We start from the raw sequence: 23,275 nt of genomic DNA, 5'->3' as shown, positions 1-23,275 counted from the left end.
CCCCCCGCCCTTGAGCCACTACATCCTTTGCTTGGGCTGCTGTACAGGGCAAGGGACACACACACACACACACACACACACACACACACCCCTCAGCTCCTCTCTCAAACCCAAGAGCCTTTTCCTCTCTCGTCTCCTTAAGAGAGCTTCATCCCGCACCCGCTGCCACTCCGGTTATAATATTATAACCGAGGTGGGTGCTTTTGTTTTAATTTCTAACAGAAGGAAGGGACTGCCCTCCCCGCTTCGCTCCCCCTCTTCCTCCCTTTCTCTTGAGCTTATCAATAGGAGCGAGGGATCCGCAGTAGCCGCTTGGTTTGCTAGTAATTATGAACGACAATCCTGTTCCCGAAAACGGGAGCTCTTAGTCGAGCAAGATCGCTTTGAAACGACAGCAGGAAACGGCAAGGAAATGGAGCGTGCAGCAACCCAGCGTGAAACTTTCGCTTCTTTACATGTTTACCATTTTCCACGCATATATTAAGGCTGGGCGGGCAGGGAGAAAAGAAAATCGGTTCTCCATTGGGTTGCTCCCACACAACAGAGAGCAAACAAACAAACAAACAAACAAACAAACAAACAAACAAAAAGGGGGGCGATTCTGGAGCAATGGGGCTCCCAAATACCTTGTGATAGGATCACAAGCCTAGATTTATGACGCTTCTGAGTTTCTGTTTATTTTCGTTTTATATATTAATCATACGTAAAAAAAAACCCACAACCGCACTTAATTAGGGTTTGGAATCGTGGAATTGTTCTTATGTAATGTGGGTGTTTTCTGGAGCAACACCCAGAGCCACGACCCATTTGCTCCCAAGGAATCCTCTTAAAATAAATCGGGCCAGTAGCCAGCAAGCGGATTGTGCTAATTTATCTGGAAGTCCCTTTAAAATCTGTTTGTGTCGAGTAATGAGCGCGCAATAATTCGAAAGTTTCCCTCTTTTGAATAGACAAGTGTACTTGGAGGTCGGTCCCGCGGGTTTCAACGGCCAGTTAAGTGTTCAAAGGTGCAGCAACGGCTTGGCCTTCAGTGCCACGTGGCGCACACATTTCTCGGAAGAAAATATTTCAGCAAGGCCCAAGGAAACCAAAGCTGTGCCCTCCAAAGGCTGTGGGCTTCAACTCCCAACAGACCCGACCACGGGCCACCGCGGCTGAGGGTGCTGGGAGCCTCTGGAGGGCACGTGCTAAACAGCCCTGATGGAAAGCATTTATTCGGTGTAAATAAACATTTACTTCCAAGCCAAGCTGCAAAAACACATAAATATAGAATCACAGCGTTGGACGGGACGCCAGAGGTCATCTGGCGCAACCCCTGTGGTGCAGGAACATCCACACACGGTTCCCCATCCAATTTGAAACCATACCCGACGACCCTGCTTCCCTTTGTAAATCTGCTGGCAGGTTTCCTCACATCTAACGACACAGAGAGCTTTATTTCCCTATTTTATATTATTGTGTCTCCTCTAGGACCAAACAAAGTATGTGTCCAGTCCTGGGAGGCTACAAAGCTTCAGCTCCGGAAAACTTTAATGTTAAACCCATCTTCACTGAATGGAATCCTACACGCTCTCGAATTACAGTAATCTGTCCAGTTGTTTCGATTTAAGCAGTTTATAGTGCCATCCTTACAGACTTGCCTAGAATATCGCAATGGGATTCAGCCCCCTGTAAAGACCTGCCGAGGATCTCACGCAGCCTTAAACCGCACTACTCAACAGCTGGAAGAAAACGGAGGAAGTTCCTTCTCGACTCAGCTCAGTTTTTGCATGTTCTGAGTTTCGTTGAAATGACTGGCAAAAAGCTGAAGCGATTTTAGCAAATATTTGCCCGATGCGGTCAGCTCTCTCTGTCCCTCTCTCTCTCTACTGTACTCCAAATTTGCCTCTCCCTTCTCTTTAGCTGGCAGCGAGTTCCTTTAGCTCTGGGCTTTGGGCAGGCGTGGTGCTACTCCTGCAAACAGGTTTCAGGCAGGCCTACAAACCCGCCTCCCCGTTCCTGTGGGAGGGGGATATCAAGTCATAAATCGCTACAATCGGCAAGTTCAAGACGCCCCTTGCCCTTTTCACACGGGTTGGACAAGGGCGTCAACATAAAGCGCTGCAATCAACTGGATCCCAAAAGGCAGCCTTGGAATGTCTCCCGGGCAAAAAGAGTTAAGCTTTGACCCGCCGTACCTGCCCCGCTGCATTCAAAAGCGATTTTTTTCGAAGGAGAATTAATACTAGCCGATGGCCCAGAACGGTATTTTCCCTTCACCGTTCCTCGCAAAATGGTATCTAATCTTATCTATACATATAATGTGTGGACTTCTTTCGTGAGAGTCTTGACCACTGCTGAACCAACCACAGGGTCCATCCCTGCACACTACTTCTTAGAATGGCTTCCAACTGCTCAGGTCCCTCTTATTGCGCTTTGCACCATAAATCAAGCACAGCCCACGCACATTTAAAGGGCACGACTTTCCTCAAAGAATCCTGGGAACTATGGTTTGCTATCGGTACCGGGAATTGTAAGTCTAAGGTTGCCAGGATTCTTGCGTGCATTGAATGTACGTTGATTATATGTGTCTGTGTGTTCTAAAACTACAATTGCGCTCGCCACGCAGAGGAAGTAAATGCGAGAGGGGTGGCGGACAGTTCCCCGTTGGATTCCCAGGGGTTGGCCCACCGTGGGGAGTCAGGATACGATCCCACGCATTTGCTGCTGGGATGCGTTTGCCGCTTTGAGGTCCAATTATCTACATATTGATCCCGAAGTAACTGCCAGTGACAATTTCAAGTGGGAAAGGGCTTCCTACTAGCCACATCCAAAACAGCCTAATAAACTACCAAGCCCTCGGGTTCAGCAAAGTCATGAGGGTGGACCAGCCACCAGCCATGAAGTCTGCAGAGATGGGAGAGAATCCATATCACGCGACGCGATCCTTTAGGAAAGCCTTGCAGCGAGTCTCCCTCAACGCGGCTCCGCACTTCCGGCAGAACTCCACCCAGAGGCGACCGGGACAGGGAGTCTCCTCGCCCCCGCTTTACCGCTCCGTGCATAATCAAAACATCGTTTCATCCAGCCTTTTAGCCAACGTGCCCCACCCTCAATGCCGGTGTTTGAAAAGCCATTCGAGCCGCTGGGGGATCCTGCTCCGCGTTGGCCGTTGCGAATATTTAATGTCTGCCAGGGCGAAGGGTTCATACATCTCCACCTTCCCCCCCCCCAAATGAAAGCGTGCGATCTGGCAACTCAGGTAACCCGGATGATCGAATCATAAGCGTTTGGAAGGGACTCCCAAGGGTCATCTAGTCCAACCCTCTGCAATGCTTAGTTACTCTTAACCTTATGGAAGTAGTCTCCAAATCAGAAGCAAGCTCTACTGAGAAACACTTAGGTTCGCTATAAAGTAAAACAAGTTAAAAGACGTGGTGAAGTTTGCTCATGGGTGTTCCAGGGTTGCTTGTTCTGGAGTTGGACTTGAATGGCCTCCAATTCGCATTTCACCTCTGAGGGTGGGGGTGGGAGGGGCTGCCATCAATTCGCTCAATGTGCAAACTCTCCGGTCGCAAAACTTGCAGTCCCGAAGTGTGTGACTTGGGAGGGCCTTCCTTAGCAACAGGATTTTCTGCTGAGGATTTGACTGCAGAACAACGCAGGGCGCGACGGAATCCCAAACTCCACTTTAGTGGAGAGGATTCTGCGTTGTCACCCTTTGCGCTTACTGCTCTCTAAAGCTGGGACTGCCGCAGCCGCCGCCGCCTCCCTCCGCCTGCCTTAATGGAAATAAGAGTTACGAATGATTTTTTAATGTCTCGTTGGATTTTTAGCCTGTTAATGTAGCGCATCCCTCTCATTATTACTTTATTGATTGCTCATTGACCAGCCCCCTTCAAATCGTATTAACCACCCTCTGCCACTTTAGATTAGGAACTGCTTCTCCCTCCCCCCGTTTTCTTCATTTTGTCTTTCTTTTCTTTTCTTTTCTTTTCTTTTCCTTTTTTTTTTTGTTGTTGTTGCAAAAAGCACCTTTCATTATAGCCTCACCAGCACCCCAGCAACGGAGATCCGGCTTGGCAGCTTAATGCTGGCTCTAATGGGGCAGCTCAGAGACAAGGGGCCACGGTCCCTGCCTATTGCATTAATAGCTCAAAGGGGGCTAATACAGAAAATTAGCCTTAAACGAGCTCTGGAGATCTCCAAATGAAAGAGCCATTTATCACGCTGGCTACCTCCACTCCACTCGTTTGCTCTCTCTACTGGGAACAACTCATTTCCTCTTAACTAAATTACCTCAGAAATGTCAAGGAAGCCCAGATCGCAAACATAACGAGAGGAGAGGGAGGGAGGGAGGGAGGGAGGGAGACAGTGTGCAGCTCACAACATATTGTGTTTCTGCGACGGAGTCAAGCGCCTCAGCCAGGAAACAGCGAGGTCGGGGGGAGAGAGAGGAGTATAGACAGAGAGGAGTATAGACAGAGTATAGAGAGAGGAGTATAGACCCATCTGTTTACTTCAGTTCAAGATTAGTAGATGGAGAAGGAAGCAAGGACGAAATAAAAATAAACAATTAAAAGACGACACGCGAGGAAGACAGAACTTGACTATGAAAAGTAGTCCTAGATTAAATTAACAGTTCGACCCAACGCACTTTTACTACAAAGTAAGCTCCTACTAAACTCAGTGGGATTCGCGCTCTAGTAAGTTTGCTTAAGGCTGAAGTCCCTATGGAAGCGACGATGTCTACTACTTCCTACTGAATTCAGCCGGGCAAACGGGGTTAGGATTGCAAATTAAATTAAATTCATGGGGCCTTCAGCAGAACCAGCCATCGGACTCTGAAGTACGTCATACAACAGAGGCTCCAACACGCAGGTCAGGTTTGGTTTTCGTTGCTGCCGCTGCTACTGCTTCAAAAGAAACTAGGCAAGCAGGCAGAGTGTTTAGAACCCAGATCCGAAAGCAGGTTTATTGGGTATTGAGGACTGATTCATTCGTTCAAATACATTGCTTGATTATTCACGCCACGCTTTCTGCCTTGCAGCCCTGTTCAGTGTGTGTTGTATTGAGCTTTTACTGTTTGCTGTTGGGAACTGCCCAGAGTGGCTGAGGCAACCCAGTTAGATGGGCAGCATAGAAATAATAAATTATTATTATTATTATTATTACAGCTGCACGTGTGAACTGTCTGAATTGAAACGGAACTGCGTGTTTGCGGGAGAGATGCGCCATTTGTCCACAGGGGCTTCTTCCACCAGGCCTCCCAGCAGTTCAGAATCAAGCACGCACACGCGAACCTCCTCTCTCAGCCACCCAGTTCCAGTGGAGGTTGCCACCAGCCGGATGTGTGCAAGGTGGAGATGTGAACTGAATTTTATTCTGGTTGGTACCAAGGTTTTAAACAGACGGCTAGAGGGAATGAAGAGGGTTACCGTGTCGTCTTTCCTCTCCTCCCTTCTTACGCTAAGAAAAAAAAAAGGGGGGGAGTGTCACACACTGGGACCAGCGTGGCAATAAAAGATGACAGATATCGCCATTACTTTCATAGGCCTCAAAGATCGTAAGACATGGGCGCTAAGGGATGAGCTGAGTGTGTTAATAATTTATCTCCATATCGCATCTCCTTTGTCACTGGGATATTTTTGCCTAGAAAAATGGGCACCGCTCTGTGTGAAATAGGAAGCGTCACTCCACTTTTCTATCCGTTCACACGTAGCAGAGAGGGTTGCAGCTGCAACGATCCCTTCGGCATTAGGTTCCAACCAGAAGAAAGAGAGCGGCCTTCTCCCTGCCACAGATACTGCAGCTATCTGCGCAAACACCTCGCGGGCCCTGCAGCTTCCCTCTTCCCAGGATCTGCTTAAGGACAGGCAGCCACAAATGCCCCTAGGCCTTTCGCTGTTTTGCTACTAGAAACCTGTCCAGCCATATTTCTCAGAAGGGATTTCAGACAAGGCTCACTGCTGGAAGGAAAACCCTGAATTCCCAAGACTTTTGAATTGTGTGTGCAGAAAGTGTGGGGAGTCGTCCACACATCTGATTTTAAGAACAGGACGCTCTTCTAAGAGTAGTGAATGGGATTCTGGGCAGTGATTCTAACGCAGTTACTATGGCTTCCAATAAGTAAGCCCCACTGAACTCAAGCAGCTCACTTCTCAGTAGAGGTGACAAGAAAGGCAATATAACCGAAAATGCTTAAGATCGTGCTACCAGTAATCAACTTGAATAAAATATATGGGGGGGGGCACGTAAACCCCGCCCTGCATAATCGATCACATGACGCGGTGCACGCATACCATTTGAAAAGCAATGCCAATCAACTTGGGGGGCAGGGGGCAAATACTCCTTGACCTCTAGGAGTTGGCTCCTATGTAGAGAGATTTGTTAGACAATATTATGCAGCACGCGTGCGCGCGCACACGCGCACACACACCGGGGCAGGAGGGAAGGACTCTTTAGGAGTAAGTTCGACTGGACTGACTTCGCTAGCAAAAGGCGACAATAGCCGGGGTTGTCAACGTGGTGTCCGCGGATGCCGCCCGACTCCAATTCGCAGCGGTAAAAATCATAAATTATGATGATCATCTCTAGACATTGGCCATGCTTGCTGGGGCCGATGCGTGAGGGAATTCAACAACATTTGGAAGATATATAGTCTCACCCTCATCCCTCAGCCTCAATCACATTTACTTAGTTGTTTCATTGGCTTTGGTTGTTTAGCGCCGCGGCCTTAAATTGATTGGCTTGCTCATTATCGAAATTTATACGACGCCGTTCTATAAAATATTCAGTTACTTCCCTCCCGAGCAAGTTATTAATAAGTACTCTGACTTCGGAGGAGACTTATGCTATAAGACTGGGCTGTAACGGTGCAACCCAGGAGAGATCCTACTTCCATTCAAGGCAATGGAAGACAGCACCGGCTGAAAGAAGCAAGTACTTTGTTCCCGCAAGCAAAGTGCGCCAAGGCTGAAGCTGGGCTATCAGTTAAGGAAGAGGACCCGAGAAAAGGCAACGCGCTTATGAGCGCCATGGTGGCAGACCAATCTACCTGCAATCTACCTTTCCTGCCCAAGCCAGTCAGCTGAAGGGGGCTGTCTGCTCTGCTCCCAAGTGCCACCTGAAATCATGAGCAGAACTGTGCCCTTCCTTTTCGCTTCATTCCAGTTTAGGATTTCCTATAAAGGCAGCAGTAATTCTATGGACCTTTACTCGGGAGCAGGTCCCGCCCGCATCTGTGGGGCTGAGTTCTATGTAACTGGGTAAAAGTCACCTGCACTAAAACCAGTAGGATCCGGTCCCATCGGGATTTTGACTTACTGGGGAGCAGGAGTGCCAACTTGAATAAAATATTGTGGGGCCCAGGTAAGCCCCGCCCCACATCATCGACCATATAATGCAGTGTGCGCGCACACACCATTTGAATGGGAATGTCCATCAGCTTTGTGGGGGCCCGGCCCCCTCAAATATTTTATTGTGGGGGCCGAGGCCCCTCAGAGTTGGCTCCTATGCCAGGGAGACTGCGCCCACACGCAGCCTTGCATCACGATGAAAGCAGCAGAAATTACAGGGCCCGAAGCTCTTCTCTCCGCCGCTAATCCACCTCCACCTTGGAGTCACACAGATTTGATTTTAAGGAAACAAATCACGTCCTTTCCATTCAGCTTTCTTCAGTGGGATACCACGTTCAGCACATGTAAATACTTCCTCCTAAACTTAGTTCCTTATGCCCCCTTTCCCTTGATTATAGAAGCAGATTTTGGGACGGGAGCCTTGAGTTTTAGAGGAACTCTCAAAACCGAGGTCTAAAGACAGGTTTTTGTTTCCCTTTCTGCTCAGGGCTGGGGGAGCTTTGTTAGGGAGCTCGCCGGAGTGGTTCTTAACGGTAAGGCGAGCCCCGGCAATGGGGGTTGCTATTTAGGACACCGAAGAGCCAGTGCTACCACACCCATCCTGTGCAGTTCAGAACTGGATCTAGCAATAGTAATTCCGGAGATCGTTAAATCTAGCACCCCTCTCTTCGTTGAGTAGGGTCTGCTCAATGTCTGTTGCCTTATCGCCGTAATCGTCCCACGTTTTCAAAAGTCTGTCAGGGAAATTCAAACGGGGGGCGGGGGAAGCTGGGGAAAGAGTGAAGCAGCTGCAATACGCCCAAAATGAGTTATTGTAATTACATTTAATTAGTTTAATTAGTTAATTATTTTGCTTACAGCTGTACAAGAGATTGCAAACATTTGTTAATATCACATTCCCTCTAACAGTATGGGGCGAAGCTACACTTACACTAAATCATGTATGCATGTGTAGATTTGTTTTTTAATGGAGCATGTGCGATTCGTAACCCTCCCCATCCCATGTTTTCCCGAAGGACAGGCGTGCGTGTGTGTTTGTGTGCGCGTGTCCACAGGCTGGGAAAACCCCTTACAACCAAGCTCTTGCCACACCCGTGCACGTTTACTCAGGAGTTGTCCGCTGGGTTCAATGAGACTTACTCCCAAGTGAATTGTGCAGAAGGCTCAGCCTTAAAATCAAGGCTGCCATTGGGCAAGCAGCATGGAGGCAACATAAACAAGGGGCCCGAATCGCAACCGCCAAGGATCATGGGAATTTTGTTATTTAGCCAGAGCCATTGTTCTACGCAAAACGAGAATTGACGTGGGGGGTGGAAGCTATGAAATGATTTGCGGCCGTTTCACAACTGGACTTTCCCTTTCTGAGTGGAGGGGGGGGGATACATCCCAGAATTAGGAAACCTTTCATTCCCACACCAAGGGAAGTAACCTCACTTAGATGCAAGATCCGTTCATTCCGCTTTTACATCACAATCCTCAAAACGTTTGCCTACAAAATGGTTCCATGAAATTTCAGAGATTACAGCCAATCAGCAGTCAGTTCTTATGAATGCTTACCGGGACGGAAGTTTCGATGGCTACAACTCCCAACTTAATGTGCACAGAGCCCGATGGCTCATTCCCAACTTAATGTGCACAGAGCTCGAGGCTAGGATTCTTCGTAGACATACTGGAGAACAAGCCCCATTGCGCAATTAAACTGGTTGCTTCCCAGGCACATTCCTAGGCTCATGACGTGTTCTTAGGATCACAGCTGTGGTTCCCAGGAAGCAAATTTCATTGATTACAAGTGTGGTCCACATGATCAGTAGGGAGTTTTGCTTCCGTTACCCTCCCCTCCTTAATAAAAATCTGCCTTTATTAATCCCTCCGTTCTCTTTGTTTCTTACTGACGTATTCTTGTCTCTTCCACGTGAAACGTGCAATTCAATCCTATCCACGTTTACTCGGGAGTAAGCCCCAGTGGAATAAGTACTTCCAAGTAGGTAGAAAAAGGATATTCATTACTTGGAAGGACTATCGATTGTCCCCAAACGATGAAACAAATGCCACACATACGCGCGCGTACACACAGTATTGAAATGTTTTCCATACCTTTTTTGATGACAGACTGGTCCAACAAGTTCATGCCGCTGTTATTGGCATCTTCTACTGACTATGAATACAAAAAAGAAGGGGAGGGGGTATCACTATTCAAATTGACTGGCCGGCAGGGTACAACGTACACGTAGGTATAAACATATGCACTCACGCGCGCGCGCGCACGACATCACGTCAGCCCAGGTTCTGGAATTCCTGTTATTACCATTTATATTCATTCACTAGGGAAAGAGAGGCGTTCCTTATTAAATCGACAGGGCAATGAAGCGCTCCCAGATTAGAGGATCTAATAGAAAGAGGTGCAAAACACCTGGGCTTCTTTTTCTTCTTTATTGCTTAAAAAAAGAGAGCTAAATAATACACCGACTTTATTCCTTCAAGCGTTTAAAAATTCCTTTATTTGCCCTAGTTAGACAATAAGACCATTTGAAATAGGGCACATTCACAATATAATAATTCTGTGCGAGTTTGCTTGGAATTTAGGAATACACACTCTTGGTGGGTCTATTTTAGCCAAGTCGACGATCTCGAAACAACCCGATCTTAGAGGTTTACTTATAAGTAAATGTTATTGAACCCAATCGGGCTTACTTCCGAGTAATCGTGCTTTAGGTTGCCAGTTTAAGTAAAGGATGAGCGCCATCAGTAAAGCACATAGTAAGTTTAATTTAAAGCCCACGCTGTCAAGATCTTCGCTTTCAGTCGTTCTTCTGTTGGAACAACTTCCTTACCTGTGCAGGAGGAGAAGGGCAACTCGCAGGAAACGAAGATGGGGCGGGGAACAACAACTTACTGATACTCTGATAGGCGATTAAAATAGATTGTCTACCGAAGCCAATTTTTTTTTTTATGGCCCTCTAGCCTTCTCCTTCCCGCTATGATCTAGGAGCCACACCTGTAATCATGACACGTCTTCCTTCAACTAAAAAAACAATATTTTGGCCCAGGAGCGAGCATGGGTGGACACGAAGGAGGTACTGCAGAAGGGCTCTTGTATTGTGTGGCTGCGTGATCCGATTAGGGCTCAAAGGGCAGAAAAAGGTTGGGTTTTGCTTACTGCTTGCTCGGAAGCCTAGTTCTCTGGAATAAGAGTGCCAAATCCGTGTTTGGACCATACCTCTTTAAGGCAACAGGTGGTAGCGGTGTGCCGCATAGTTAAAGTCCCTTCATTAGAAAAAGTCCCCGGACGTAGAAAACTAGCACAGAGGGGAGACGACTACCTTGGAATCCTTCTCCACTGCACAAATTTATCTGTGGGAATTGCTCTTCAGGATAGGAACACGCCCCCCCGCAGCCTGAAGTGGTACGGTCCAAGGCACGACCAGGCCTCCGAGTTTGTCCTCTGTATTATGAAAGATGGGCCTCAGTTTAATGGGATTTCCTTCCCAGTTAGCATGCATGGAGGTGCAGCCTTTATTTCCCTACCCCATTGAAGATAATTTCACCTGTTGCCTAACCCTAGTAAGTCTTAGTAAGTGGAAATATTGTCATAATCTTCAAAGCAGCAGAGGAGTTCCTCCTCATCATAGCTACCGCGATGCGCACCTACAAGTCAGTCCGTGGGATAAAGTGAGTCCTATAAGGCGTTTCAAACTCCTTATGAAGGAAAAAGATTCCTCCCGTCCTTCACCGTTACTCAGACGAACAAAAACCATTAGGTTTCCAAGACAAATGAAAGAAAATAAATTTGCATCATTTCATATAAAATGTATAGCAAAACTGGGCTGAGGTTGCCTCCCTCCATACCCTCCCACTTCACAGAGCCTGGGTTTAAATGTCGGTGTTTCCCCATAGGTTTTACCAGCGTGGTCCTGCCATGGTCTACTCGGAGGTATGACCTATTGAATTCAACGGAGCTGATGCTGCCTAACTCGATGATTTCACGTGCTCTCCCCATGAGGACCTTGTCGAGTCTAGGCCACGGTGTCTAGAGCGAACAGGGCTCTCTATCCCTAAGCAACAGTGACCGACCTAACAAACATTTCCGACTCTTCTGCTGAAGATGGCCTCAGCGAAGGATTTCATTCAAGGGCTTCTGCGTATCTGGGTCAAGCGGTCTCTTGCCAGCCACTCTGACTCTAGTGCTAAGCGCGTTTGCTTGGAATTGGGGTCCTCGCGAATGGTCGTGGCACTGAGAGCTTGCCAGAGAAGCGTCCGCTAGCCCTCAGCTTCAAAAGTAGCCGCAGGGCTGAGCACTAGACAAAAGGAGAGGGAGGCTCCTGCTTCTTCCTTTCTCCCCCTTTCCAAGCGGCAAGCCTGCGCACGCTTACTCGGGCATAAATCTCGCTTCGTGTTCAGTGCCTTTACTTCAAAGTAAAACGCGTCGAGGATGGCTCTGTAAAAGAGCGAGCGGCTGGACCGCGTCTCTCACCTTACAGACGCAACCAGAGGGAATAAATACCTGCCGGGGCATGTTCTCCGTCCTTATTGGGAGCAAGGGAAGGGTGTCACAAGCCCCTAATCCCTAAACAAAAAATAATTATCTTGGAACGGTTCTTCCCCCACCTGAACAACCCCGGCTGGACGTCTAAGAACACACTCCCGCCCCCGCCCCCCCCCCAAAGTGGCCATGCTTGTGTCTCGCTGGGAAGCTCGCGAGCAGAACATTGGAAGCAGCGCCCACCCCCTGGTGCTCATCTGCAGCTCTTGCAAGGAATGGGGATTCTAATCCTCTTTCGCTCAGGTAAAGGGGCGGGCTTGGCGTTGATCCGGATTAAGTGCCCTCGAAGGCACTTGTGCTCTAGGGGCGCAGTTCCTGGGAGGCGCGGTGGGTGGTGGCGGTGGCGGGGCTCCTCCTGGAAACCTGTTCCTCGCACCCTCCGCTGCTCGCCTCCTCATCAGCAGCGCGCCTGAGCTGTTGTAGTTAATGAGAAGAGTCTTGTCTGATTTTCGATCTAATTACGGCCGCCTGCTGGGTTTTTGTACAGGATATTCGCGCAGCATGCTGGCAGTTAATAGTCACAGAGAGGATCGTAAAGATTTAATTAGGACTGCATGCGGAAACACGCACACGCACACGCACACACAACTCAGACTTTTAATTACTAGACTTCTTTAGTTAAAAGTGATACCAGGGGTTACTTTGCATGGGTGCAAAGTTAACTTTGGATCCCCAGCGCCTCTCAGAAGAGACGGTGGGGGTGGAATCCAGTCTTGGACATTCCCCGCTATAAACTGCACACATTTATTTATTTATTTTAAATAAAAAGCTAACCCTTTCCAATCTCCATCTGACATCCCGAGAGCAATAAATGGAGGGGGTGGGAAGAAAGGCCTAGCAGTGCAGGACTCACTTCAGTTCGAAAGGGATTTACGGAGAACGAATGCGCATTGATTTCAGCCAGACCGTGATCTGCCTTTAATACGTGCCTCGGAAGTCCGTCCCGTCCATTAGCAATGGGACCGGTTTCCGTATAACTCTGCCTGCGTGCTCTTACTTAACTGGAAAAGTCCCGCTAAACTCAAGGGGCTGGTTTCTGCGCACAGATGCGTAAGAAGGATACAGGATTGCCTTCAGGATTGCTGCGAGGAAGAGTAGTTTTGAATCTTAAACCCTGAAGCAAATCTGATATAGAAACCAGTTAAGCCGAAGCAATCTTATTGAAAAGGCTTCAGAGCCGCCAATTCCAAGCGAAGCACCCCTGTTCTGATTAACACGACCTTGTAAGCAATTCTGGTTGATTTCGGTTTTATTTACGACAGCAGCGTTTAAACTGCATAAATCCGAATACTTTGGATTCCCAGGACTGTGAGTTTGCTCGCCTGCGAACACCTGAACTGATGTGCTTAATGAGAGAACAATAAGGTGTTTCAAGAAAACATTACATCAAATATTAACCCGTAATATATTACTGGAGATGAAAAATAAAGCGCTGCAATATATCATACTTGGTATCACGAATACTCGAGTTTCAATTAAAGATAGGGAGCAACTGCAGACATATTAATGGCACACAGCCGTGAATATATCATAACTATTTCTTCATCGATCTCTCTGTCTAATCTTAATTTATTAAGGACATTAAGAAGAAACAAATTTCTTATCATCCACCTGATACCTTAGTTACATTGCGGTACACATTAATTGCACATGTACACAGAACGTACCAAATGAAAGTATCCTCGCTCTAATAATAGATAATGACTGCTAATAATTCATAAAGTATTCCTGAGGAAATAGTTTCTCAATGGTGCTATTTATCAAGGAAATGCATCACCAAGGAAACGAAGAATCAAAATTTCGTAGACGTATCTATCTAGCTCTAGTAGATTCCATTAATTCAAATAAGCCAGATATCAATTTCATGTAGACTCGCACGCTAAGATGTGCAAGCTTGCCAAACATGCCATTAAGAATATACCTTGCAGAACATTCACATCTAATAGGATTACTTAAGAGGAAATGGATTTATTGTGCACTCTTGCACGCCCTTTAACAATATATACACCTACGATCCAGCTACAATTAAGCAGAACTTCTGCTGATTCCAGTGGGATTGATGCAAAGATGTACTCTCACCCCTCGCACTGAAGTCAAAGGGACTTAAAACTGCCTAACTGTGCCAGAACGCCCATGCAGTTTGATGGATCCCCCGATCTTCCTAAATAAATCTTTGCAGTAGACAAAGGTTACCAGCATCCACTCACTATTCAGCTACCCTGGCACCCCTGGCCTTCAGTCACTGGTCCCTAGATCCTAAACACTTCCCCTTGGAAGTCAAGCCCTACTGATTTCAGCAGAACTTCCCAGAATATATGAGCAGGCTGAACTTTTAAGGACAGTCTGGAAATCTTCCCATATAGTTAGTCATTCGTTATGACGGAGGTGGCACGCTCCCTCCCTTTACTAGAGAGGTGTTCATGTAAAAGTTGTGGACTACATCAATTGCCCGCCCACATTCTCTACCCTCTGCGTGGCTCCTCTCTTGAGGACCATTTACCGGTACTTGCCTCAGAGCAAACACCCATAGAATCAGGCCGCACGTGACCAAGTGCAGAATTTAACGCTCTCAAGGACAGCAACATGTTTACAGCACTGCAACAGAAAACTCTCCAGTTACAAGAAACGCTTCATTCTGTCCATGAAGAATGGATTACACATGGCTTCGGTTTGTATTTCTATAATTATATATTTTCTCCCTAATTTCTTTCTGTTTCTACTTGCCTTATTTCCCCCCCAGTTACAGTTAACCACATTTCTGTCCAGACAGCTTAAGAAATTGGGAGGCGGGGACGCAGGCACCGTTTCCCCTCTGCATAACCCTTTTCTTGTTATGTGAGAAACTGAATAAAACCGATGCGTGTGATTTTTTGTAAACTTCTGGATTTGTGTACAAGGTAAACTGGATTATTCTTACAAAGTTTAGAATGAATTCTATGGTGTATCCCCCATCCCAAATAAGAGTAAGTTATAAGGGAAGGAGACTGGACATTTCCTCCCTCTCTCTCCCTTAGAAGCAAATGCATTTCAAATAAAGCAAAGTCCCTCTCCATCAGGGTCGCTTGCTTCTGCTCCACCTGCCTTTTTCTGTCTCCCCAAAACTGCACATTACTCACAAGATTCATACCTCAGAATAGCTGTTGCCTCTTAGGCGGTTTCAAGGGAGCTGCTTCCTAGCCTAGAATAGGTTTGTTTTGGAACAAAACAATCCGCACACCTAGCACATTTTCTTCAGCTAAAACCTGGGCCATAACCTTTCCTATGACTGATGCTCTGCATTTTTCCTTTGTTTTCACATAGCTGAGCAATTTGCCCCGAGTTCCCATTCCTTTGCATTCGAATTCAGAGGAGCCATTTTCAAATAAATGTTTGGCCCCCATCATTTTCAAAGCTGAATACGGATCACGCCATGAAATATCTCCATTCAGCCCAGATCCTCTAATTCTCTCTCCTTGGTCACTGGACACAAACTCATACATTCTGCCCCCTCAGTGACCGTATTTGGAGGGAGAGTCGCTTAAGTGAAAAACGCAGGATCGGGCCTGCCAAGTCCCTCTCCTCCTCCGGATCGTTTGCGTCATGCACATAAACGCTTGATGCGCGCGGAATCTGACGCCCCTCTGCCTTAGTTCATAAAGGCTGGCAATAAACGCAAACCGCCCAAAATAATCAGATGCGTTTTAACCCTCTCTGCTCCATCATGCTTTCGTGCAATTGGGGAATTCCTAACGAAACACCCAACGGATTTCGTTCAATCTATATACCAACAATTACTTCGTTCTGGAGCAATTTCTGCACTGTCATTATTTACTATAATGGAAAATCGTTGATTAGAGTTACGTTCTCTTGGAATAAATTCAGAAATCACGTAGGTTCACGACAGAGATAACTCTGCGTTCAGAGGATCTGTCTTCAGTGCAAAATAAAATAAATGCACTAGTAGAAACGATGACATCTGCAGAAAAGAACGCCCACCCGCCGGAAGAGAATGTAGCCTCCCAAATAACTAATCCTATAGTCCACTGCCACCTCTTTTCAAGACACTGTGCGAGGCTTTTGTCTTAAACAAAAAAGTAGCCCTTGATCTCCTCTTCGAACTGGAGGAGAAAAGAAATTTAGCGTGTCATCCAGTACTTTGAAACACGTGTTTAATGTTTTAGTTTAGTATTTAGTATTATTAATAAAATAAAATAAAATCTAGAGAAGTGCATTGTGTGCGTGGATTTATTTCCAACTTTCTGCCTAGCACATGTCTCTGAAATTTTCTTCAACTTTTGCAAAGAGGAGGGCGGGGTGCGTATCCTGGGAACTCACATGACTTCCATCGAAGTTCTTGGGGCTCCCCCAGCTGCCCCCCTTGCTGTCTACACGGAAATAAATTCCATTGATTTCGGTGGGACTTTCATCCCAGAGAAGTTTGCCTCTCGCTGTCCCTGGCTGTCTGGCAGCTTGGGGCTGCAACCTTCAGCTGATCATTGATGGCTGCAACTCACAACTCATGGACTTCCAAGCAACACTGAGGGAAGTTGCAAGACAGAGTGTGTTTCAAGTCCTTTGAAGCAGCCGGGAACGTATTACCAGAGATAGAAAAGAGTGGAATAAACTCTGGATATGTTCCATCTTCCAGAAAACAAAAGCCCCAGAGATTGCTAAACATGCAAGCCTCCTGGGGTTGGGGGGGGGCGCACTATTCCAAAACAGACCTTGAGTAGAGGTCGATCACATTCGCAATAATCCTGGGAAAGGTTCTATAGCACAGCAAAACCTCCAGCGCTGGAAGGCATCCCCCCCCCGCCCGCGACCCCCGCCTGTGTGCGTGGGAGCTGGATGCTCCTTCCCGAGCGCATTACCTGGACGTCCTCCATCCCCGGGTGCCCGATGCCGTGGAGAGAAAGCGCGTCGCCCATGCCGGAGTCCAGGCCGTGGTGAGCCGAGTGGAGCAGGACGTCTGGCCGCCTGACCGAGTGGTAGTCCCGCCTGGGGTCCAGTCCCGAGAGCTGAGGCAGCGAAGCCCGCGGCTGGGGCAGCAGCGAGCCGGTCTCCGAGCCCACCTCCTGCCTCTGTCTCTGCCCCCAAGGGTGCTGCTGGGGCTGGTGCAGAGGGTTCAGGGAGTAGGGGTCATTGACATGGGAGTAAGGGTCCTGGCTCTGGTGATAGGGAAGCGGCTGGTAGGGCGGCGGGAAGTAGGGCGGCTGGAAGTCCGAGGACGGGGTGTGAGACAGCGGAGGGGCGCTCGAGTAGGGTCCCTGCGAGACCGAGCCCAGCTGGGACAGTCGAGAGCTGTGACTGGGCACGCCATCGTGGCGGTCCTGGAAGGTGGACAACCGGAGGGAGGGGAGAGGAAGGAGAAAAGAGAGAGGAGAGAGAGAGAGAGAGATTGGGAAAGGGATTTTAACACCCAATTTATTATTCTCAAAAAAAAAAATACAGTTTAAAAGGTGCCTATCAAAACGGCTCCTGTTCAGATTAATCACCCCTCGGCACCGCTCGTTTTCAGCGGCGAAGAGACTGCCCGGCGTTTCTTAAAGCTTCTCCTATGGTTTGTGTATAATTGAAAGCAGAATGAAAAATCAACAAATTAGGAAAACGGAAGAATAACTCCTGTCTCCTTTCCTTAAGTTCCAAAACTTCCCATGAACTTCTCGACTGCAAGCGACAATGGCAAAAAATAAATGAAATAAAAAGTCTGGTTCTAAAAGAGAGTGGAGGAATTAAAAACCCCTTAACTCTACCACGAAGGACTGGGGTGAATTTCTCCACCCATTCCATGGTTCTTCCCCACGAATAATCTCGCAAGAGCACGACCAAATATACATTTATTCAACACTGTATCGCTTTAGGAAGAGCTTTTGATGAAAACAAATAAACAAGCCACCCGCTCGTTTGCCCGTGGCAGAACTGGAAAGATGCGATTCTAGGTTCGTTCTGGAAGATTGTATGGAAAATAATATGAAACAACATTTCTCCTATTAAAATCGATCTCAAAATCGGAGGAAAAAAGTTAGGATTAAGCCAGTAAAACGAGGGCCTTCAGAATATAATTTATTAATATTTTTTCTAATATTTGATTCACGCCTGTAAAAAGAAAATTAACAAAAATGTTTTTGGCGTTTTTGTAAAAAACAAAACAAAACACTATTTATATTTTTTAAAAAAGAATCACAATCCAAATCAATATTCTTCTGAATCGTGGATTCTGTATTCAAAGTGAAGCTGTGATTTTACACACACACACACACACACACACACACACACACACACACACACACAAAATGTATTCCAGAAAAAGTCGTTCAAATCCCCGACAGCAATTTTGTTTTATAAAAAGTTTCCCCTCACTCTGCCCCCCTCCTCACCCCCCTAGCTCAGACCGAGAACACAATGCAAAACCGAAGAAGCAGCTGCGAGCTTCCTCCAATTATTGTGCTAAATTACCAAGCCAAAGGCGTTCAAAGAGAGAAAGGAAGAAAGAGAGAGAGAGAGGGAGAGAGGGACTGAGAGAGAGAGGGAGAGGGAGAGAGAACAGGGCAATTTTAAATCACAACACAGAGCCAACTCACCATGGCGGAATAGGTGTGGACTAACATCTGGAGGGGAAAAAAAGTCTGGAAACAGCTAAAAATAAAATAGCGATAGAATAACAGTATCAACGGGAGGGGACGTATCAAGGAGATCTGCAAGGGAACGCGGAGCACCCAGGAGAGCCGCTGGAGGTATTTCCGAGTCTATCCATCAAAACAAAAATTCGAAAAAGGAAAAAAAGCCAGTGCCCCAAAAGCTGTGTATGTGTGTGTGTGCTTGTGTGTGTGTGCGTGTGTGTGTGTGTGTGTGTGTTTTTAAAAGGCTCCGCTCTCTTGTCCCCCCTCCCGGCCCTTTGAGCTTCCCGATGCAATCCTCTTCAACCCAAGGCGAGGTTCAGACTGCTCCGGCGCCCCTTTCTCCTTTTCCTTCCCTACAACGCCTCATAATAATTGATATTCATGACTATTAATATTACACGACTACTTTAAAGGGAGAATGCAGGACCAAATGGAGCGTGAAGGCTTTGCAGGCAGCTCGAGAGCTCCCCTAGTATTGTAAATGACGTTCATTCAGTGGAGAATTACTAGATGTAATCAGACGAGGGGGCTGGCGGAGGCAGAGTTGGGGGAGAGGGAAGGGACAAAAAAAAAGTTGAGCGAGGAAGAGGCAGAACTTCAATTAACTCGAGCAGAGGAAGACGTGTAAACTAGGCACTGCTGATTTGGAGCTAGGAAGTGATCTGGAGCCGCGCCAGGGGCTAAAGAGGGGAGGGGGAAATCATATTTCCTTCTTTTACATTTAATTATACATTCCAAATACGAAAGAAAATCGATTGCCCTTGGTGCTTTTGTTCTAATTTTTAAAGCAAATAATAAAAGGGCTTCTCTAATCCTGCAGTGGTTTTTTTTTAAGTCAGCCAGTGAGATTTGTTTGTTTACAGAAGTAATTAAAGCACTTAAAATACTACCAGTTATTACAGACTGCCCTCGTTTTGAAAAGCTATACAGAGAGGGTGCAGAGCACTTGGCTTCTATTTAGCCTGTCATTATTTGTGTGTGTGACACACACGCACACACACATCTCAAACGTATAGACAGCTTTCCTCTGGCTGTGCCAAAAAAGCGTTCTATTTCCACCTAGATGTAAAATCTACGCAATGAATTTGCAAGGATACTAGATTTATAGTTCTTAGGCGAAGCCAGAGGCGATTAAGAACCTTTTTGATGTTCCCAGAACCCGTTCGACTGGCCTGACTGCCATTTCAGTTAAAGTTCAACTTAACGTTCCTGCCTAAATCCACTCTCACTTGGCCGCACTGCGCTGCGCTCCCTGACTTCTCCGCAGCGGCGTCTCTTTGAGGGGGAAAAGTCGCTTTTTAAATATATATATATATGTTTACATATATATATATACAGACATATATATATATATATGTTTACAGTTATCAAAAGCGATCCGATCTAATGGGTGGACGTGTGTTCCTTCACCTTTTAGGCTTTTTATTTTTATTTTAAGAGAGAAAAGGATATATATATATGTGTGTGTGTAAATCCACGCAGATCTATATAGCTGCCTTGGGAGCGGGTCTATCGCATATTTCCCGCAGGATTCGGAGACAAATCCTGGGATCTCGATTCCTAGCCACGAATTTCCCAAGGCGTGAATTTCTGCCCGGAGTCCAGCGGTCAAAGCGCAGTAAGAAGCCGAGGACTCTCTTTGCGAGCCACAACTTAGGCTCAGCGTTACCATTTCACAGAAGAGACCCTGCCGCCCTTTCACTCGAGAGGGGCCAGATTCCGAGGCAGGTCTCGGTCCCCCCAGGGCGCCCTGAGCTCGCGCTGAAGGGAATCACTGGAACTGCGTTTGGGGAGAAGGGGAGAGTAGGGCGCGCAAGAGAGGACCGAGCTCTGTGGAAGGGAGAAATGGGACTCGAGGAGGAGGGCGCTGCACATCCCCACACCGGGCTGGATTTTGCCGGCGCTCAGTAGATAATTACCCCGACAGGAGCTTTACACAGCCCCGGAGACGTTGCTCGTCGCCGGACGCAGGCTACCCACCGGGATCCCCCCGGCGCCCTATCTGGCAGTAGCCCCCCGCCTCGCCTGCCCAGGCGTCTCCCCTCCACCCTTCTCCTCCGCAGACGGCTGCACTTTTAAATATTAACTCATCGCCGGCAAAACGCGGCTCTTGGCTTTCTTAATCGAGTTGGAAACTCCGCAGACCGGCCGGCGGCTCTGCTCACCCGCCCGCCCTCCTGGCCCACACTCCAGTAACCCTGCCCGGGTCGGGAAAGGGGGGACAGGCTGCTCCACAACCCCCGCTTGCAGCCCAAACTTCCACGGCGGAAAGGGAAAGACGGTGATCTCTCCCTCGTCTCCTTCCACTGGCAGAAAAAAAGAGAGAGACCAGCGCGCCACTAAATTCTCCCTTAACCTGCTCTGGAACTCAGCTAGGAGGGAGCCCGGATATTTCGGAAAGAGAGCAGTCCACCTCTCATGGAAAGCAATAACTAGAAAAGAAAGCCAAGCATCGATTTTAAGAGAAGCTGAGGGGATCTCCGATGTTTCTAGACGCAAGAAGGAGGGAGAGAGAAAGAGAGAAAGAGAGAGAGAGAGAGAGAGAGAGAGAAAGAAAGAAAGAAAGAAAGAAAGAAAGAAAGAAAGAAAGAAAGAAAGAAAGAAAGAAAGATTTTTTTTTTCTCGTGTACCGTTCTAACGAGAGAAAAAACAACACCCAAAGCAGAGCGAACACCTTCCACCAGCACCACCACTGCTCTTCTCCAGAGTCTTTCTGAATCTGGGCTTGTGCAGAGTCCTACAGAAGGGGCCAGTTTAGCTGGTCTCCCCACTGAGGGACTGAAAAGATGGGATGAAAACTAAAGAAGAAAATGAAAGCCTATCCTATTATATATGTAATGAACGGCATTAGGCTGCATCTAATCGAATTACACCGACTTCCAGATCTAAACAAACTGCAGCGTTTAAGTTGCTTTCTGTCATCCCCCAGATCATTCCGTGCTTTGATGTCTAAATCTCGTCTGCTTCTTCTTCTTCGGCTTCTTCTTTCGAAAAAAGCAGCTCCCTTTGACAACAAACAGGGCGTAAAACAAGCCTCTCCAAGTCCTTTCGCCCCTGAACGCGGCTCATGTGTCTGCGTCTGGGCGCCCGCCTGCATCAGAATCTCTCTCAGAAATAAATCCAAACGTATAAGCGGGCACTTCCCCACTTCTCTAAACCTAAGGTTCCTTCTTTTCACAAAAAACATGCTTCTTATCTCTATACTTACCTCGTAGATATCTTCATACTTGACATTTTCGACCAGTTTCCAGAGCATGATGGCGGGCTGTTCTCTAGGAGGTGAGTGCATTCATGTGAAGAGCAGATGTCTGGATTCTCAGTACTTCTCTGTCTGTAATGATCCATCTATAATTGGAAATGGGGGACAGACACCAAACCCGACGTTCCTCTCCCATCGCAACTTATATCTGTTGTCTGAAACAATAGGCTGGAGAAGTAAACCTCAGCCGGATAGGAAAATCATTCCCATCTACACAGTTTATATAGAACACATAGACATATTGAACACACATATATTATGCATATAATTACACACCCCTGATGCACACACAACTCTATATTGGCACACACAGTCGCACGCACCCATGATAAATATAAATATATAAATATACAGCCACACATCCGTATATGCATATAAGAGAGTCAATGTTAATGTGGACTTTTTGATCATGACGAGCAAGCATTGCAAAATAGATAGCAATAGGTATTGATTTGTTTACATGTCTGCTATTATTAAAATAGATACACTAGTAGAAATATATGCTGCTATATGCAGATATACACAGATTTGTGCATGAATAGGTTCCTTAAGACTAGGCTCAATAAAAGTGGGGGAAATACACCAACCAACCTACCCTTTAGGAGTATTAATTATTTGTAATGAGAGATGAGGGAAGATGTTTTCCCACCCCGAAGAGGGACGTGTAGAGATTTACAGATCCTCTACCGATTCATTGATAAAGGCAGAGATAGGGCGACCAGGACGTTAGAGAATATTAAACCTGATCATGTACATTTGGAACATACGAGTTTAATTTCGGCAATTTTAGACGAGCCCCCCTCCCCCACGGATCTAAAACGAAGCAATCCAAAGATTTAGGAACATCTCGATTTGGATGTATTTAACAGACAACAAACACTTCAAAATACCCTGGTCGTGAACAGTTTTGGTTCTATTTTTTTTTGCGCCGGTCTGTCGGTTTGAGCTGCGATTTCGCTCTTCCCTGCTCAATATTATTTTGCAATCAGGATTTCAAAGCAAGTTTGATCAAACAGGCAAGACCGATTTTTCTGCCCCTTGGAAAGATTTTATAAAAGCCTCTGACGTGGAGGCCTTTGCCTTAGAATCTCAGGCTCTCTTTAAAAGCGCGCCCCCCGCCCCTCCAACGCATGTTTGCCTACATCTCCATGTGACCTTGTAGGAGAATATGCATATATATCCCTAGAGTTTCTTTGCAATATCGAGAAATAAATCGATCGTTTGGACCTGAGGCAGGGCGGGAGGTGAGAACTGCCCCTGGGCTTCCTTGGCCACCAAATAAAGGGGAACAGCCAACTTTTCCTCTTCCTCATTCCTCGCTAACCCCCGTTTCCAGCAGGAGCTGGAGAGACGGGGGTCTTCCTCCAGGGAGGGCGCAGAAAGCAGGCTGGTCTTAGGAGAGGAGACGGGCAAGTTGGCGTTTGCTTGGAAGTTAGAATGGCTGGTAAGAGCAATTCGCAGCAAAGGTTGCCTTATAAGCGTTGCTGCGCGGTGATGGTGGCGGGGGGGTGTGTGTGTGGAGGAGGACAAGGGGGAGAGG

General features: G+C 47.1%; 1 protein-coding gene across 7 annotated transcripts in view; it reads right to left on the bottom strand.

Moving 5' to 3' along the window:
- Positions 1–22,937, bottom strand: part of TFAP2B (transcription factor AP-2 beta) — a 65,724-nt gene extending 42,787 nt beyond the window's left edge. For 2 of the 7 annotated variants that reach the window (XM_083730518.1, XM_083730517.1), the window contains exons 1-3: positions 21,685–22,937; positions 16,728–17,186; positions 9,432–9,492 (exon numbers count right to left, since the gene is read on the bottom strand). In XM_083730518.1, the coding sequence (XP_083586644.1) occupies positions 9,432–9,492; positions 16,728–17,186; positions 21,685–21,765 (601 nt within the window). In that variant the 5' untranslated portion in view covers positions 21,766–22,937. Of the gene's footprint in view, positions 1–9,431; positions 9,493–16,727; positions 17,187–18,437; positions 19,380–21,684 lie in introns of those variants that run through there. The other 5 variants (XM_083730516.1, XM_083730521.1, XM_083730520.1 and 2 more) reach the window with 5 other exon arrangements.
- Between the last annotated feature and the right edge of the window lie 338 nt (positions 22,938–23,275).

This window comes from Podarcis gaigeae (genome assembly GCF_964106915.1).
Source record: "Podarcis gaigeae genome assembly, chromosome: 3".
Lineage (NCBI taxonomy): Eukaryota > Metazoa > Chordata > Lepidosauria > Squamata > Lacertidae > Podarcis > Podarcis gaigeae.
The sequence above is the reverse complement of the archived record's forward strand: the minus strand, read 5'-3'. Positions and strand labels throughout refer to the sequence as shown.